Source organism: Azolla caroliniana, unplaced genomic scaffold, assembly GCF_043228905.1.
Source record: "Azolla caroliniana isolate FFs.n. ecotype wild unplaced genomic scaffold, voAzoCaro1.0.p SCAF_12, whole genome shotgun sequence".
Lineage (NCBI taxonomy): Eukaryota > Viridiplantae > Streptophyta > Polypodiopsida > Salviniales > Salviniaceae > Azolla > Azolla caroliniana.
The window spans coordinates 11,685,984-11,703,763 of record NW_028230447.1 but is presented as its reverse complement, the minus strand read 5'-3'; the positions used below and the strand labels follow the sequence as shown (position 1 = coordinate 11,703,763).

The 17,780-nt window shown below is 43.3% G+C and overlaps 1 protein-coding gene across 1 annotated transcript; it reads right to left on the bottom strand.

Moving 5' to 3' along the window:
• Positions 1-12,816: 12,816 nt before the first annotated feature.
• LOC147857136 (nuclear poly(A) polymerase 4-like) lies at positions 12,817-17,314 on the bottom strand. The gene is made up of 12 exons (XM_087328253.1): positions 17,166-17,314; positions 16,992-17,069; positions 16,747-16,854; positions 15,795-15,857; positions 15,543-15,704; positions 15,333-15,446; positions 15,182-15,244; positions 14,742-15,071; positions 14,498-14,662; positions 13,632-14,393; positions 13,404-13,474; positions 12,817-13,327 (listed from the first exon to the last, which is right to left on the bottom strand). Exons 1-11 carry the CDS (start codon positions 17,286-17,288, stop codon positions 13,445-13,447), a joined length of 1,998 nt encoding a protein of 665 aa, XP_087184379.1. The 5' UTR covers positions 17,289-17,314; the 3' UTR covers positions 12,817-13,327; positions 13,404-13,444.
• Positions 17,315-17,780: the final 466 nt, after the last annotated feature.

Sequence of the window (17,780 nt, the reverse complement as noted above, 5' to 3'; positions counted from 1 at the left end):
TGTAACCGGACGTGCCAAAATTATACTGTGTTGTTCGGCCGACAACCAACTCTATCGCCGACACACAACAGAGTTCGAACGTTTCGTACTGAACGTTCTATCAAAGAATTGTGGTTGTGCGAATAGATACTAAGTTACTGTAATCTTATCAATGTTACACAAACATCGAGATCGTTACTTATGTAATGCAGTTGTGGCAAGGTGGAAATAGATAAACAGAAAATAAACAGTTGCACACCAAGATTTCCTACAACTAAACTTATATTACTAAAAGTAAAACGATAGATTTTACAATTCCTTCGGTTCCTTTTTATAGGCAACATGAATGCCTTCCTCATCAAGAAATACATATTGTCGTATTGGCAAGAACTACAAAACTTTGTAACTAACTATAATTTTCGGTATTAACTATTATTTAGCCAAAATGATGACTCGTCAATCCTCTTCCTCAATCCGACTTCGACTTCGACTCCGAACCTCCGACTCCGACGCGTCCCCACTATGTCCATCTGCCCCTTTGTCCGGGTAACACTTTGATTATCACAATGAAGTAGAAATTTGTCTTGCTTCATTCCTAGTTCACTAAGGAAGTTCTTCACCCAAATAAGCTCTTCACCGGCCTCTACTGCAATCATATACTCTGCCTTTGTGATTGACAAAACCATAGCCTTCTGCAATCATCTTGACTACCACAACATTGTTGCCCTTGCATAGGTCATCACATAACCTTATGTTGATCGGCTTGAGTCTATGTCTCCTGACATGTCTAAATCGGTAAAACCTTTGAGCACAAGTTTGCTGAAAACATACCTAAGGCACACCTTTGAGGTGCCTTCTAAGTATCTGAGTATCCATTATTTCGGGACCCACCCTTTCCGTCGTTAGAACCCATCTTGGGTGAGTTGCCAATAGAGATCCTGGAAGCAGATCATAAACTGGGAAACTGTTTCATGCGGTTCTTGTGCAATAGCGTAGAATTGGCAGAGCAGTTCTTGCTTAGGTATCTCGCGGTGGAAAAGTTCAAGGAATTGATTACGGACATCCTGAAATGTCGCAAACTCTTTGAGATCATGGCGGGAATACCACCGTGCAGTGGGTCCATCGAGGGACAACGTGAACTCCGCAATTTTTGATGCGTCAACCTCAACAGCGGTGAGCCATTGTGTCGAATGGTTGGCTTGCCAAGTCGACACAAATGAGCGGATGTGTGATTCAGCATCAAGACCATTCGTATACGAGTACGGCATGGTGTCCATGTCCGGGTCTTCGGGTAATGCCGGAAATGGGTTGTATTCAGCTTGGTTAACTTCGAGACAGTTGTGAGGCGAAACAGGGTCTGGGCCCACATTCAACTGAGTGTTTGGTGCCGACGGTGGAGAGTTGTGTGACTCAGATAGCTCCGACAATTATTGTTGCGTGATCGTGGAGTCAGAAGTTCCTTCGGTTGGCGCGGTGCGGCGGGATGGTAGCCGAGAACGCGTGGTGCAGGTGGGCCCCGTAATGGCGATTGGGGTTGTATCCTACACTATTTGATGTGACCTCACCGCGTGAACTGGGCGTGCCAAATTGTGTTATCTCCTTCTCGGGGATACACCTTCGATTATTCCCCTGAGTAATTGGGTCAAGGAATCATGGTTACGTAGGAGAGTACGATAGGGCCGAGAAAGGCCGATCAGTTACCCGATAACCGACCACAACCGATATTCGATTTACGACTTAAAAATAGTTTAATCGACAATACAAATTACAGAAACAGACATAGAGATGACCCAATAGGTATGGTTATTGATTATGGAAAAAAAATCAATTACAAGGCAACACAGGCCGATTATACTAGTCCTACTCTCTCTTATATCATAGCACATGCATATATTCATTCGCCCCCTTTCCTTCTGTTGTTCCACGATTTATATAGCTTCTTCTCTCCTTGGCACGCTTCAGCTACTTCCCCTAATTCACGGCCTTTATTCTCAACTGCATATATTTCATTCTACCTTCCTCGGCTACCAGTGCTCGGCCAATTCCCTTTTTACCTACTTGACTTAGATTCATTTCACACCTCGTGCCCTTTGTCCCATGGATAACAACAATTGTCCAATGTTCTCTTCCTGGATTACTCATATCGGCTTACTACTCCAATTGCAAATGCTATGTTTGGACTCGTACAAACCATAGCATACATCAAACTACCGACCATTGATGCATATGATACTTTCCTCATCTCTACCTTGTCCTTTTCGCTTTTCAGACATTGTTTAACATTCAGGTTGTAGCTTGCCAACAATGCAAAATTGACTAACTTTGCTTCTGACATGTTAAACATTTCCAGAATCTTTGTCACATATTTCTCTTGTGACGGCCATAGCACGTTCTTAGTTCTATCCTGAACTATGTGCATCCCCAAGATCTGTTTAGCCAGTCCAAAATCTTTCATGGAAAATGATTTGCCTAATGTTCTCTCCAAGCTTACGATCTTCTTTGTGTCCTGTTTGACTATTAACATGTCATCAACATATAATAAGAGAATCAAGAAGTCACCTTCATCATATCTTTTGACAAACACACAGTGATCAGCTTGTGTTTTATGGAACCCATGTTTTAGCATTAAGTACATTTCGTCTTGCATTGCACTTAGCCATTTCTCTTTGTGCTCATTTGCTATAGCTTCATCATAGCATTCTGGCTCACCTTCATCAGTCAAGAGGACATATTGACCGCCATATCGAGTAAGTGCTCTCCTCTCTTAGAGTGGATATATCTTGCCTTCCATAGTTGGCTTAGGTTCAGATGTTCCTGTCGACTCTTCATTCAACTCATGTTTATGCATCTCGATCAGGTGTTGGAGTTTGACCGACTCCGAATCATATACCTCAATCGACTTTTCTAGGTTTTTCGACTATGACTCATATGTGTTAGTCGGTTTCTCTGAGTCGACCACCCCGGATTCGGCTGTTCCGATTGGCTATCTTCTAATAGTCTTATGTATCAAGTTGACTAGTCTTATGTTCGGAGTCGACTGAGAAGATGTCCCCGACTACTGTTGTTTCCGGTCTTCAATTGTCTTGTCTTCCATGAACACAATGTTCCTGCTCCTCACCACCTTCTTATCAAGAAGATCCCATAGCTTGTAGCCAAACTCATCCTATAAGTACCCCATGAATATGCATGGTTTCGACTTGTTGTCGAGCTTCAACCTCTGATCCTTTGCCACATGAATATTCGCCAGACATCCGAACACCTTCAAGTGTTGGTAGGAGATACCTTTGCCTGTCCACACCCTTTGTGGGACATCACCTTTCAAGGGCACAGAGGGAAACCTGTTGATCAAATAAGCAACCGTGTACATTACCTCAACCTAGTACGATTTCGGTAGCTTTGCATGAGACAGCATTCTCCTCACTCTTTCCATTATCGTTTGATCCATCCTCTCTGCAAGCCCGTTCAACTCAGGGGTCTTTCGCACTATATATTCAAGTCGAATACCTTGGGTCTTGAAGTATTCTTCGAACTATCCTCTGTACTTGCCACCATTGTCGGTTCCGACAACCTTCAACTTCCGACCCGACTCTCTTTCAGCTTTGGCCTGGAACTCTCTGAATATTGTTACCCATAAGAGTGTACATGGCTATGTAAGGGTGGAACACAATAATGTGGTTGATGTGTATGTGTAATGTGTATGAGTGTGTGAGGATGAGTATGTGTATGAACACATGCACATTTATGTGCATGTGTAACGGTCTTATTTGTAATGGTCATATTATGTAACCGTTATATTTTATGTACTATATAAACCCCCTATGGGGCATGTAATGCAATATATACATTTTTCCCTCTCACATTTTGTGTCATTTCATTTTTCCCTCTTTCTCTCTCTCCCTCACACGTAACCCCTTGGGAGGGGGGTAGAGTTGTTCATGGCTTCACCCCCCACTGAATGGCTCCACACCCCACCTATTAACACACGACAGCAGTTGATGCATTACACACACTTATGACGAAAGTTTCCCATGAAGGGGGGAGACTACTCATGACCAGCATTACTTTCAGTTCGTCTTCGATTGTCATCCCTTGAGCCGAGATTTGGGAGCTTAGGCTTTCGTACTCGTTGAGGTGTGCCTGGACCGAGTTGGATTCTTTCATCTAAAGGTTGTAGAGGTGCCAAATCAAATATATCTTTGTGGAGGCGCAACCTTCTTTTCATAGGTGTCTAAAAGTGTCTTCCATAGTTGGAAGGCAGTCGACCATGATTGCACTCATTCGGTGTTGTCCACTCATTCGGCTTGTATCCTTCTAGAGCGTTTTTTGTCTCGATTGGGTTTATCTAACCCTTGACTATTAGATGGTTGTGAATCTACTCCTTCAGAAGTGGAAGTTCAATATGTCGAACTTCCTTAGACTCATCTCTGATGAGCGAGTTGTTGATGCCATTTGTGTCAGCTTGCTAGACTATATACGAAGTCGACTACAAATAGTGGTGGGATGCGACCGATTGGCTCCCCCGATATCAGTCTAGTTGGATTTGGTAACGAGACAGATTGATCAACTTCAACTATTGGAGCAGTTGGGTGCTAAACTTGCTCGGAGTGGCTACGGTGAATAGAGGGACAGAGCCAACTGGTCTTCCGGAATGTCGCCTCCTAACCGAGTTGAGCACAGTTCACTGTCGATTCGATTCCAATTGTCGATTCCAAGAGGCCGATCACAGATTATGTGCCTTTGTGCTAATTATTCAAGCCAATCCTACTTCAAATCGTTACAATGATGAGAGGAATAGAGTTTATTGGCCTTTCCGAATGTCGTCTAGCCAGATGAAGCACGAAAGGGGGTTGTTCCTAGAGCACTCTTTGCTTCGAGTGATTACGATGAGTTAGTGAACAACGTTGGATGACCTATTCGATTGTCGCAAAACCAAATGAAGCACAAGTGTGGCCGTCAGGTTTGGAATCTCACTTCGAACGTGTTGAGCGAACAAGCTCAACAAGAACCGTATCGGTATTCGGAACCAGAAGCCGGATCAGAGAAACATACTGGGTTGTAACCAGTAGACCATTAGAGTCCTACGAATCTAGTGTAGTACATATGCAAATTCCTTGGAGTCAATGTCAGTCACTTGTATGAGCATTGAAGTACTTGACCATGATTGCACTCATTTGGTGTTGTCCACTCATTCGGCTTCTATCCTTCTAGAGCGTTTTTTGTCTTGATTGGGTCGATCTGACCCATGACTATTAGATGGTCGTGAATCTACTCTTTCTGGAAGTGGAAGTTCAATACGTCAAACTTCCTTAGACGCATCTCTGATGAGCGGGTTGTTGATGACATTTGTATCAACTTGCTAGACTATATACGAAGTCGACTACGAACAGTGGTGGGATGTGACCGATTGGCTCACCTGATATCATTCTAGTTGGATTTGGACACGAGACGGATCGACTTCAACTATCAGAGTAGTTGGGTGCTAAACTTGCTTGGAGTGGCTACGGTGAATAGAGGGATAGAGCCAATTGGTCTTCCAGAATGTCTCCTAACCGAGTTGAGCACAATTCACTGTTGATTCGATTCCAATTGCCGATTCCAAGAGGCCGATCACAGATTATGTGCCTTTGTGTCGATTATTCAAGCCAATCCTACTTCAAATCGTTACAACGATGAGAGGAATAGATTTGATTAGTCTTTCCGAATGTCGTCTAGCTAGATGAAGCACGGAAGGGGGTTGTTCCTAAAGCACTCTTTGCTTTGAGTGATTACAATGAGTTAGTGAACAACGTTAGATGACCTATTCGATTGTCGCATCGAACATGTTGAACGAACAAGCTCAATAGGATCTGGATCGGCTAAATAAGCCAAATCCAGATCGATGTCCGGATCGGTATTCGGAACCAGAAGTTGTATCGGAGAAACGGACTGGATTGTAACCAGTAGGCCATTAGAGGCCTATGAATCTAGCCTAGTACATACACAGATTCATTGGAGTCAGTGTCAATCACTCGTATGAGCATTGAAGTACTTCTCTTAGTCCTTTTATGGACTTGTATAAAAAGTGTTCTGTAGGACATTGCTATACACAGAGTGTTATTATTTTGAATTGAGTTTATGCTTTCTGCTCTCTCTGTCTCTCCTATGTATTTGTTGTTCCTAAGCTTCCATTAAACCTTGTCTCTGTTTTCTGTTGTTATTCGGATAAACTAGTTTTTCAAAGCTTCTGCATATTAACTTTGACATGGTATCAGAGTGCGAGGGTTGAGAACCTTTACTACCGACAAGCGTTTTCTGAAGACAAACCCTAACTACCGGTAAAAGAACAGACTAAAAAGAGAAGGTATGGACATAAGCATGGTGGGATCACTTCCAATCGGAGCAACTATGCGTCCTGGTCATATAAAATGCACCAGTACCTGTTGGGGCACGGATACTGGAGCTACATGGAATAAGCGAATGTAGCAGTGCCGGATTCGCCACACAAGGACTTCCCGGCATGGGCGCAAGGAGCAAGCAAAGTGTTGTACTGCCTCGCGTCCTATGTGCACGGCTACATCAAGAATGCAAAAACGCCGAAAGAGGCCTGGGAAAATCTTTGGAAGATTTTCACCGCCAATACCACGGCTCCGAAGTTGTAGCTCCGGTAAGAGCACAATAGTTTCTGGTCACCGACTACACCACCAAGATCAAGGAGATTTGTGGCGCACTCGGTTCCATCAACGTGGCGGTGGACGAGGACGAGATGATCCAGATCTACCTCGGTGGTCTAGCACACCAATACGAACCAATCTAGACGGCAATTTGCACCCGTGAGAAGCCATCGTCCTTCTTCGAAGAAAACCACTCAATCAAACAGCCAGATGATGTACACGAAGGCGGATCGGCCCCATGGGGGTGGAGGACAAGGTGGGTCGGCACGCAATAGTAGCGTCCGACAAGAGAAAAATCGGAGGCACAGAGATAGTGCCGACAATAGTTTTGGACCCTTCACAAGCAAGAGGGGGTCAAAGCGGCGTCGGAAACCAGCAATCAAAGGCTAACACGGAATGTTGGTATTGTGGCAAGAAGGGCCACCGGGAAAGTGAGTGTTGGAAGAAGCGCACCGATTCAGATAAATCCGAACCCGCCAAGGCTCTACAAGGGAACCGAAAAAGCTCGCACTACGTAGAACGATCAGAAGGATCCGGAACCGGAAAAGACCGGACAAGGGCCAGCCTTCGTGATGAAGCACAAGGCAAACTCAATGAAGAAGAGCACTTACGGATCGGAGGAAGTATGGTACGTTGACTCCGGAGCATCTAACTACATGACGAGCCACAAAGAGTGGTTCTCGTTTCTGGAAAAGCCGGAGCAACCGGGAGTTGTTGAGACCAAAGATGACACTCCTCACCCAATCGTGCATGTTGGAGAAGTTCCCTTAAATCATGTCGGCCAAAAAGGGAAGCTTATGAACGTTGTCGCGTTGTTACGTGCGTGCGTGGAGAACGAGGCAGGACCACCGGGGTCTTGGACCGAGAAATAGCTGAGAAGGAGGAGAACGGAAAGGCAAAGGACGCACTGGCACACGCACAGACACGGGAGCACGCAAGACTCATAGTCCAACAACACAGCAAAACGAGACGACTAGAAGTCTGAGTATATGAACACGTATGTATATAAACGTATATATATATCAAGGCGGTTACAACTAACATGCCGGCAAGGCGAACGCCGACGCCTGTTCACTCACACTCACACAGAAGAGCGAGATGGAGACTTTGCCGGAAGCACACGAGCATTCCACGGAGCGGAGTCAGCCTCCCGAAAACCTGCGCAAAATGGCTATGGAGAGTGGTAGAGGAGAAGGGCTCGGTCCCAGTCCGACAGCACTTCGTCCTCTCTAACGCGCGATCCCCCTCTCTTTTATAGCCCAAGGAGGGAGGCCGTTATCATCCGTTACATCATATTAACTCTCTGTCCTTTCGGACAGAGATACAACTCGATTCTCTCCCTATTGAATGCGCGCTACATAGGATTTCACCTCAGTCGACTTGTACCTACCTACTTACTATACAACGAAAAGTGTGCTCGCATGTAAGGGCCGGTTTACACATGCTAAACTCGGTTTCCGTCTAGGGACGGTTTTCTTCATTCCGACAATCACCAAGAACCTGGTGTTGGTCAGGCAAATCATCGACCAGGGGATGCAAGTGTGGTTTACACACATCAGGTGCTTCATTGGGGAAGAAGGTTGGATCATCGTGCAAGGGCGCCGGGACGGGAGGATGTTCATACTCGACACCAACGACGTAGGCACCACGTTGTTCGCCAAATGACAGAAAGTCGAGTCAGACATCGACTTGTGGCACAAGTGAATCGGCCATGTCTATTACCAGAGGCTTCAAGACCTGCAATCGAAACAAGTTGTTTTCGGATTGCCAAAATTCAATGCTTGGAAGGTCCAAATATGTGAAGTATGCCAGCTCGGGAAGCAACACCGACTTCCGTTCCCCACCGAAAGAAACCGGAGCCGTAACAAGCTCAATCTAATAAATTTGGATGTATGGGGACCGGCATAGAACGTTAGTCTTGGCGGGTGCCGATATTTCGTCTCCTTCATTGACGACTACAGTCGGCACACATGGATCTACCTAATCGAAAGGAAACCCGAAGTTTTTGACTGTTACCGGAACCTGCAAAGTCTTGTAGAACGGGAAACGGAGAGGAAGATCAAGTGCCTGCGGTTGGATGGAGGAAAAGATTATTTTTCCGGCCAATTCAACAGTTATCTGCAGTAGAAAGGAATTCAGAGGTCTCGCTTTCCACAACACGTCCGGTTCCGCGCTCCTTGACCTTCTCAGTCGGCTTGTCTCCTCAACAGGCCCATCTTAGCTCCTTTGTTGCTACAACTTTGGCGTTTTTCGACCCGTCGACTCCTCCCAGTCCACTGCCTTCTCGTCCACTTGGCCTTCAACTGATCCAGCTCGTCCGAATCAAGCTTTTGAACCGAATCGTCTGCCTCCGATTCATTCCCACTATTGTTCAAGTTGGTTGTCTCCAACTCGTCTTCAATCTTCAAGCCCTTAACAACATCGAACCATGTCCGAGTCTTGTCCTTCTTTTTCCAGTCGGCTCTGTCCTTCTTGACTCTGCCGTAGTCGGTGCTTGTTCCGACTTTTTTGGATGTGCCGACTTCTTACGTCAACTCGGCTTCCTTTTTCTTCTTGTCTCCCCCTATTTCGGTTTCGGTTTCCTACTCTCCGGCTGCTTGTCCAATGCCATTACCTGTTTTCCCGGTTCCTGTTCCGATTCCCCCCCTCAAGTGCGGCATGTCGAGATGTTGTAAGCCAAGCATCTCTGAAAAATGTTGCAACTTGTCGAATCCAAGTGCCTTGGTGAAGATGTCGGCAACCTGTCGATCCATCCGAACAAACCGAAGTTCAACTTCACCGTTGAGGACTCGCTTGCGCACAAAGTGATAATGCACTTTTATGCACTTCGTCCGAGCATGGAGCATATGATTTTTTGCAAGCTGCATGATGCTCATGTTGTCGCAGTAGATCAGAATTGGAGTCAGTACTTCGATTTGGAGGTCTCGCATCAGTCGCCAAAGCCAGATGGCTTCATAGGTGGCAACGGTAGTGCCCGGATACTCAGCCCCAATGATCGATAGGGCCACTGTTGACTGCTTCTTGCTATTCCACGCAACAGTCACCAAGCGAGAACATAAATCCGGATGTTGACCGACGATCTGACGCATCATGTTTCGTCAATTGATCATCCATGACGACTCGCTGAGAGTTGTTCGGTGCCCATCTTTGGCTAACATGTTGATGGAGACTAGACTCCTTTTGAGCTCGGGTACGTGCCGGACATGGTGCAAGAAGATTGTATTGTCATTCGGCAATCGAATTGGTACTTCATTGATTCCAATGATTTTGCATTCCTGCCCATTGTCGAGTCAGATAGTGTCGACGGCTCCGGCCAAATAGTTCGAAAACCATTTGATATTTGGTGTCACATGAAATGTGGCACTGGAGTCCAGTAACCACGTTCGTGTGTCCAGCACACTATAAAGGACTTGTCCGATCATTGAATCCTTCAGAGAGAGGATTTCTCCTGATCGGGAATCTGCAACATTGATTTGGTTGCCGATTGGAGAATGATTCAAATCAAAACGTCCTGAATTCCGCTCGAATCATTGACCACTCTCCTTTCTTTTTAATCGACTAGCAGTCAGAAACATTGTGACCATCTTTTCTACAGTGGGTGTAGAAATCATTTGGTCAACTATTCCTTGACTTTTACCGTTGTTTTGGTCTCCCCTCTTTCTTGGTCAATTGGTGTTTCAACCAGTTCTTCCGACTTGTTCTCTTGATCAATTGGATAATTTGATTGACTCAATCGAATGGTGGGCTTCTACCGACTCAATGATCATCGAATATCCTTAGTGAGGACTTATCCGATCGTCTCATCTAGATTTAGATTCGGACGGTTGTTGGCAAATGTCGTAAAGAATACCTCCCAACTCACCGACAAGCTTGAAAGGAGGGCCAGGGTTTTAACTTCTTCTTTGAAGTTAATCCCTTGGGAGGAGAGTTCAGATAACACCTGATTGAAGGTGTTGATGTGGGAGGTTGTTGGATCTGTCTCTCTCATCTTCATGTTGAATAACTGTCAAATCAATATAAACTTTTGATGCGGCGAATTTCTTCTCGTACACTGCCTATAGTTTCTCAAACAAAGAGAATGCAATCGTCTCCTTCGCCATACTGAAATAGACATTTTCGGCCAGGTGCATTCGAATGGTCGATCTAGCTATTTCGTCCATAGATCGTCATTCTTCTACAGATATTGAGGCCGGCTTGGTGTTATGCCGAATGGTTTCAATCTGTCGTCGGATGATGAGGACATCCTGTCGAACTTCTGAATTTCCACACTCGTGTCGAACTATGTCGTCCTTCTTGTACTAGAAGTAGACGTTGTTGACCTCGTCTTTTTCTCTCAGCTGGATGACTTCTCTTCTTAGCTTTTCTGCTATTCATCATCACTGGACAGCAAGGTTGCTCTGCTACCACTTGTAATATGTTAGATGAAGAATATGATAAGGACCTACAAGGTAAGATGTGTACAGCAAACAACACAGATATGCAACAAGAACAAGAAGTAAGGTAGGAGATAGACATAGATTAAGCTTCAATGGAAGTTCTCTCTTATTCTCTTCTCTATAACTCTTTTTACTCTTATTCGCTTCAATGTTAGGTCTGAGCTTATATATACTCAAGTCGTAAGTAGAGAATGTGTTCACACTAAGGATACAAAGTGGAAGGAGTCGGCCTTTTATGCCAACATGAACATGCCTCATAGGATTTGTATAAAGCTTGAAAGAATACACTTTTCTTGGACATTGTGAGAATGGAAAAATGGAATATCACCTATGAGCTCTCAAAGATGGGATGATCATTCGTCACCAAGATATCACTATTCAAGAAGAAATGAAAAGATGCATAAAAAGCCTATTGTGATTGAAGCGATGAGAATGGTAGCCACCTCCTATGTTGGTTTGGCAACACATCATTGTTTCTATTCATGGTTAGCCAAAGCAAGTGATTCTTACTATTGATTGAACCACTAATAACGATGGTGGGTGCTTATGTCACTCCTCGAATATATGGTGAGCCATTAGCGGAAATTCAAAAGCACAAATCATCCTCTCAAATATTCGTCCCAAATTGTTGTCTTACCTTGCAGTATTTTAGCGGGCTCAAATATTATGAGAAAGCTCAATCATAATTGACTATGTTGGTGTGGCAAAATGCCAATAATGGCACTCAAGCGAAACAGAGGCAAAAGCTGCCTAATATTGACACACAGATTAATCTGAGTCAATTAATGCCTCTGATTATCCTTATGAGTATATCCACAGGACATGAGTCTCTCAAAGATTTGTTCCCAGTCATGTCAAGGGGATTTAGATGAGCTCCTATATTTTAGCTAGCTACCTCTTGAGATTCACAACCTGTGTTGGTTTGGTAACATGTCAATGATGGTATTTAAGAGAAAAGCTCCAAATATCAGCACACAATCTGAACAAACGAATGCTTCTGATGCTCCTTGTGAGAATATCCACAGGTACGGATGGTCTTCTCAAATATTTGCTCAAGTCTGGAATGTTGTATGTTGACAGACTCAGATGAGCCATGGTGATAGCCTTGACAAGTTAAAACTTAAAACCAGGCAGGTATCCATACAGAAAAACTGACTTATTATTAATGTGATAACTAATGCCCCCCCCCCCTGTAACAAATGGGGAAGAGAGACCCTTCAAATATGTTAACTACAGGTTGACACGTGCTGACCCAGAATTACGTGGAGAACATTCTTCAAGTTTACTATATCCAGAATCCAGATCTAGGGATGAAGATGGCGTTACCATCCAACAACGTATCACAAGAAACAAAACAATTAAGCAAATGAGATCATGAGCTTCAACAGTTCATAAACTACCAAATCATATGACTACGGTTAGCTACCTACATACAGGTTGATGCATGTGCTGATCCAGTTTTGTGTTGGAAACACTCTTCCAAATTACTAAATAAAGTCCCAGGGTGAAGAATGCCTTATATTCAGAATATCACAAGAAACACAACTAATAAGCAGATGAATTGCCAGCTGAATTCAACAAGTTAGTAAACTACCAAATCAATTGACTAGTGTAGCTTGTCGTAACTACTCTACTTCGTAGATAATGGACAATATCCTGAAAAACAATGTGAGAACGAACAAGAAGCATGTAATGAAATTCACTGGTACTTGACAATCAACACCACTATTGTTAAACTACTACACCAAAAACAAACCAACTCTACATATTTATATTACAAATGTTGCAAGATACAGCAATTGCCATCCTCATCAAGACCAAACGCAGCCAACCTTGAAAGTTGACGTACTCCCTTGAACCAATTCCACATCGACAACTTTAAATACATTTTACACCAACCCCTTATCGTTTTTAATCAAGGGATCAATAAACCTCTTCAAGAGAAGAGAGGGCTCCATGCCTACTGATACAACAACTCAGTTTTCGTGCAATAGGCACGTCAATCTTACTGAAAGGGATATCAATTTAGTGCTTTGAGGTAAAAGCTGGATTCAACATGTGGGTATCAAATTACTCTGCATGTATCTGCACAAAAACCTGCCAGAACACACTGCCTTTTTGAATTAAGACCATGACAAAAAATGCACTTACAGTTTTTCTCAGAATCTGGGGCACGAAGCAGAGCTGGCTCAATGCCCAAATCCCTGAGATCACCTGCAGGTGGGGTCTTCTTTGTTGCGCCGTGGTTGCTTAAACGCACAGCTTGAAAAGAAACAAATTCGTTGGGACTTTAGGCAATGAGTTATCAGAAGCTACTCAAGCAAAGATATTCACTTACCTGATCATTGGCCTTTTAGAGCCACTACTAGTTTGTATATATTATCCAGCAGTACGCAGTCTCACTGTAGACTTACTCAAACAAGAAACAAGGAAAAAAAACAATAGCAAAATCAACCAGAATCATGGGATTCCAATCAAACAAAATGAGCTCAATATTCATCACCACAAAAAGCGAACAAAGAAGTAAAACAAAGAGCCTAAGTTAGATGGCTAAATTTCTACACACCTCTAGTTCATCGACAAAAGCACTTTGGCAGCTCTCACTTTGAGAAGACACTGCTTGCATCCTCAATGTTACTCTACTCGGCACAGTCGTCTCTGCAGTAGGTATCCTGCCTGAAGTGATTCGCTCAAAGTCATAACTGTTCATTGTAATGCTCCCAGCCCCATTTCTGCATGAATTGGCTACAGTCGCAGTTTCGACATTTACTGTTCTCCTGGAGACCTCTCCACTTGTTTGTGATGGATATGACAGTTCACTGGAAACAGTGGATACAATGGAGACTTCAGAGATTTTCAATCTCTTTGATGATTCTGAGATCATTGCTCTCTCATCTGGTCTCTTTACACTTTCAAGAGCAGCATCTTCGATATCATCTCCTACAGCAGTTGCTTGTTGTGAAGGTGGAGAACTGCTTAAAGATTGTGCTGCTTTAATCCCTGGGGAAGATGATTTAGGTGGTACAAGAGATCTCTGAGGTCTCATTGGGCGAACACCCTCTGGAAAAACAAAAAGAGGAATCTGCTTCCTTCGCACGTGTGAAACAAATATTTCCATTCCAGGCTTCCAATAATCATATATATTGACAGAATGCCTAAATTCTTCAACTGTGCCTCGTATATCAAATTGTTGTCCTTCACGGATCGGAACCCCCTGTTTACGTTGCAATCCCATGAAGAAAGCAGTATGAGGAACAGGCTTAGAAGGATCAACATATTCATTGGGGTATGGGTGACACTGAAGCATCCCAAGTGTGTCGCGTTCAATCTGGATTAAAAATAAAACCAAAAGAAATGGGGCAAATGTAAAGTCATCATCTAAAGAATTGCTTATGAAAACATACTGCTTTAAAATTTTTAAAATATACTTACCTTCAATGTCAACTGCCTAAGGCGAGATTCAACCCATCCTTTCCAAGTCCGTAGATCGTTTTCATCCATAGCCATAATGTCAATTTGCAAATAGTTCTTGTATGCTTCGAAAAATGGATAGGCTTCAAACAAGGCATTCCACTCTGCCTGCTTCATCTCCAATGCCTGACAAATGGACCAGAAATATGTAATAAAGATTTGATATTAACAGTGACATGTTAATAAAATAGAAGAACCTTTGGACCTTGCAGACTTCATTGCCAGTCTCAAACTGCTCTGTCATGACCCGAAGAGTGCTAGTTGAGACATTGTAACTAGAATTCATGCACGGATATGCAGGGGTTATAATTGGCATCAAATGTGTCCTATCTCGGGGGTTCCTTCTAGGATCCCACACAGGAAGCCCTAAAGTTCCTTCTTCAATCTCACATAACATAACAGGATTTGGCCATCTCCATTGAGTATATACGCGGAAAAAGCGTGAAACCAGCATGCTGGGTACTGCGTTTGGATACAATTGACAAATCCGAGCCACTAGTAATGCCCAATTCACCCCTCCTAGAAAACCCGTTACCTGCAAACGAAACGTTTGTTAGAATTTTTGTTCCAGAGACTGGCCTCAATACCAACGAACACAAAGAAAGACAATTTGGCCAAATACAAAAAGAAATGAAACACACTTACATTTGAGTACACTCCACGCCTTCTAGCCCAAAGCTTTAAGCACCTCAATGTTGTTCGAAAGTTCTGCATCAAACCACCCCGCAATGGTAACAAATAAGACAAAGAAATCTATGCACACAAAATAATGATTGCACTAATGACTCAGACACACCTGAATGTTAGGTACAAGCCGCAATATCTGATCAGTCACTCTGCACCCATTGAGACTTCTTACACTTTGCTCATCCACATTGCAGAGAATGGATTCCTGTGATATATCAAGGTCCTATATGCACAACAGATAGTAAAGCAATTGTAGATTAGCAAACTGTGACAAGTGTTGTATATCTATTCATTATGCATTCAATCAGGCTTCAATTACCTCAGGAATAACCCACAAAGCAAGCCTAGCATAAAGCAGATCTATAGATATACCACTAAATTTGAACTTTAGGACAGGAACATGTGCATCTGGCACTGGATGAAGTTCTGTAACTTCATGCATTTCCATGAGCATGTCATGGAGAATAATAAAAAAATCCTCCTGCAGCAAGAAATTATTAATAACATGACATTAAAAATTTGATGGCAAAAGATTACAAGAAGCAAAGATCCAGCAAAACTAACAGCCAACCTCTCGAGTGGCATGACGAGGACCAATACACAAGGTATCGATATCTGCTCCAGGTCCATGAACCTGCAGCAAGAACAAGAATGTGGAGATTCTAAAAGACTATTGTAAACACAATCAATAAAATTGATCAGCTATGACTTGTGGAGCATATTCATACTTCAAGCCATAACTGATCTGTTGATAAGCACCATCAAAGAATATTTTCAAGTACGAATTTTCTCAATCCTGCTTTCCAGGTTTCCATTGCAATTACCCTCTCTAATCCTCAGAAAGATTACATAAATGGTGAATCCATTAAGTTTACGGTGTACTTGTCTCCTTCCTTGCTCCAGCAATCTAGTCATGTGTTGTGCCATTGGATATGGTAGCTATTTGTATTTGACGATGAAACAGTATCAGATGCCACTAACATCACTTGGAAAAATTGTATATGCCAACCAATAACTCTTCGGAATTTTACTTTCTATTATGCAATATGATCTGGTTAATGACAACATAAGGATTCTTAAATCATGCATGAAGTTGCTTTCTCCAACAACTGCACATGACCGTGTGTGCAAGTCGTTCAACTGGACTAAGCTCTCAATATCTTGAGCTCACAACTTAAGTACAGGACACCTTATGTTCACTTCTGTTGAGTACAGTTCATTGACTACTCTTAACCTTAACCACACTTAAAATGGACGTGAATATTCTCTTCCTTTCACAGAACGTAAACAAAATGATCACTTGCTTACCACAGCTAGCTCACTGATAATAATAATAATAATAATAATAATAATAATAATAATAAAACTAGTTGAGGATTGTGGTCTCTTTTAAGATGTTGTTACAGAAGTGGCATATACAGGGCTCAAAACATACGTCTTACAAGAAGATGTTTCAAACAAACACGCCAGCATCAACCAAATCCAAGCAAGCACTTTCCTTCCAATCTCAAAAAAAAACTTACCCCAAGCCGATATGACCCAAAGGTGAAAATCTTTGCATTGGCCTCTTGCACAACCTGCTCACTATAACCTTTGTTGATACTTATTTTCTTCACCCACAGTTTGACAATCTGTGATGGAACCACGTTGAGTAAGAGGAATAGAGTCTGGGGTTTAGTCATCCAAAAACATGTGTATATTGCAGAGAATTTATACGCAACACTGCAGAGGGATGACTTGCAGGGCATTAGAGCAACTCAAACACTACCTGATCAAGCCTTCCCAGAACCTCCTCCCTGAGAACCGCCTCCTCCTGACTCTCATAAAGCCCCGCACTAGCTAGAAACTGAAAGGGGAAAGAACCAACCATATTTCTGTGAAAACGAAACAAGGAGATGCAATATGATGCTTAATTCAAAATTGAAATATAATTAATTAAGACCTTGATCAAATCCCTGTTCCTTGAGAGGTCAGGCTCTGTGGGGCCTGATGATGAAAGGGGCTCTGTCACACCATAGTGCTGCTGCTGCTGCTGCTGCTGGATGTCCTGTTGTGATGATGCCATTCCTAACTAACCTCACTGACGGATGGATGATCCGACGACTAATAAACCTAGAAGAGGAAACGCCTGGAAAGGATTACAGTAGCCGGGCAGGCAGGAATTGTGCTGCTTGATCGCCACGACACAAGGGCATGGACCTCCTTCAGGATCTCAAACGTCAACAAATTCTTCAGATCCTGAACAAACAAACAAACACACGGAGGAGGAGGAGGAGGAACCAAGGAGAGTAGAAGAAGCAGCAGTCCGAGAGGAGGGAAGAGAGAAGGGAACTGTTGCAGGAACCCCTGGAGGAATCTTGAGAATCTAGGGTTCGTAGAGCATGCTCATGCTCATGCTCATGCTCATGCTCATGGCACACATACATACATACATATACATAGATCTAATCTGGAGAAGCAGTGAGGATTCTAAGCAGGAGCGCTTTATTTTAGGGCTAGTTGTGAATGAAAAGTGGAGACAGAGAGAGAGAGAGAGAGAGAGAGCAGAAGTGTGTGT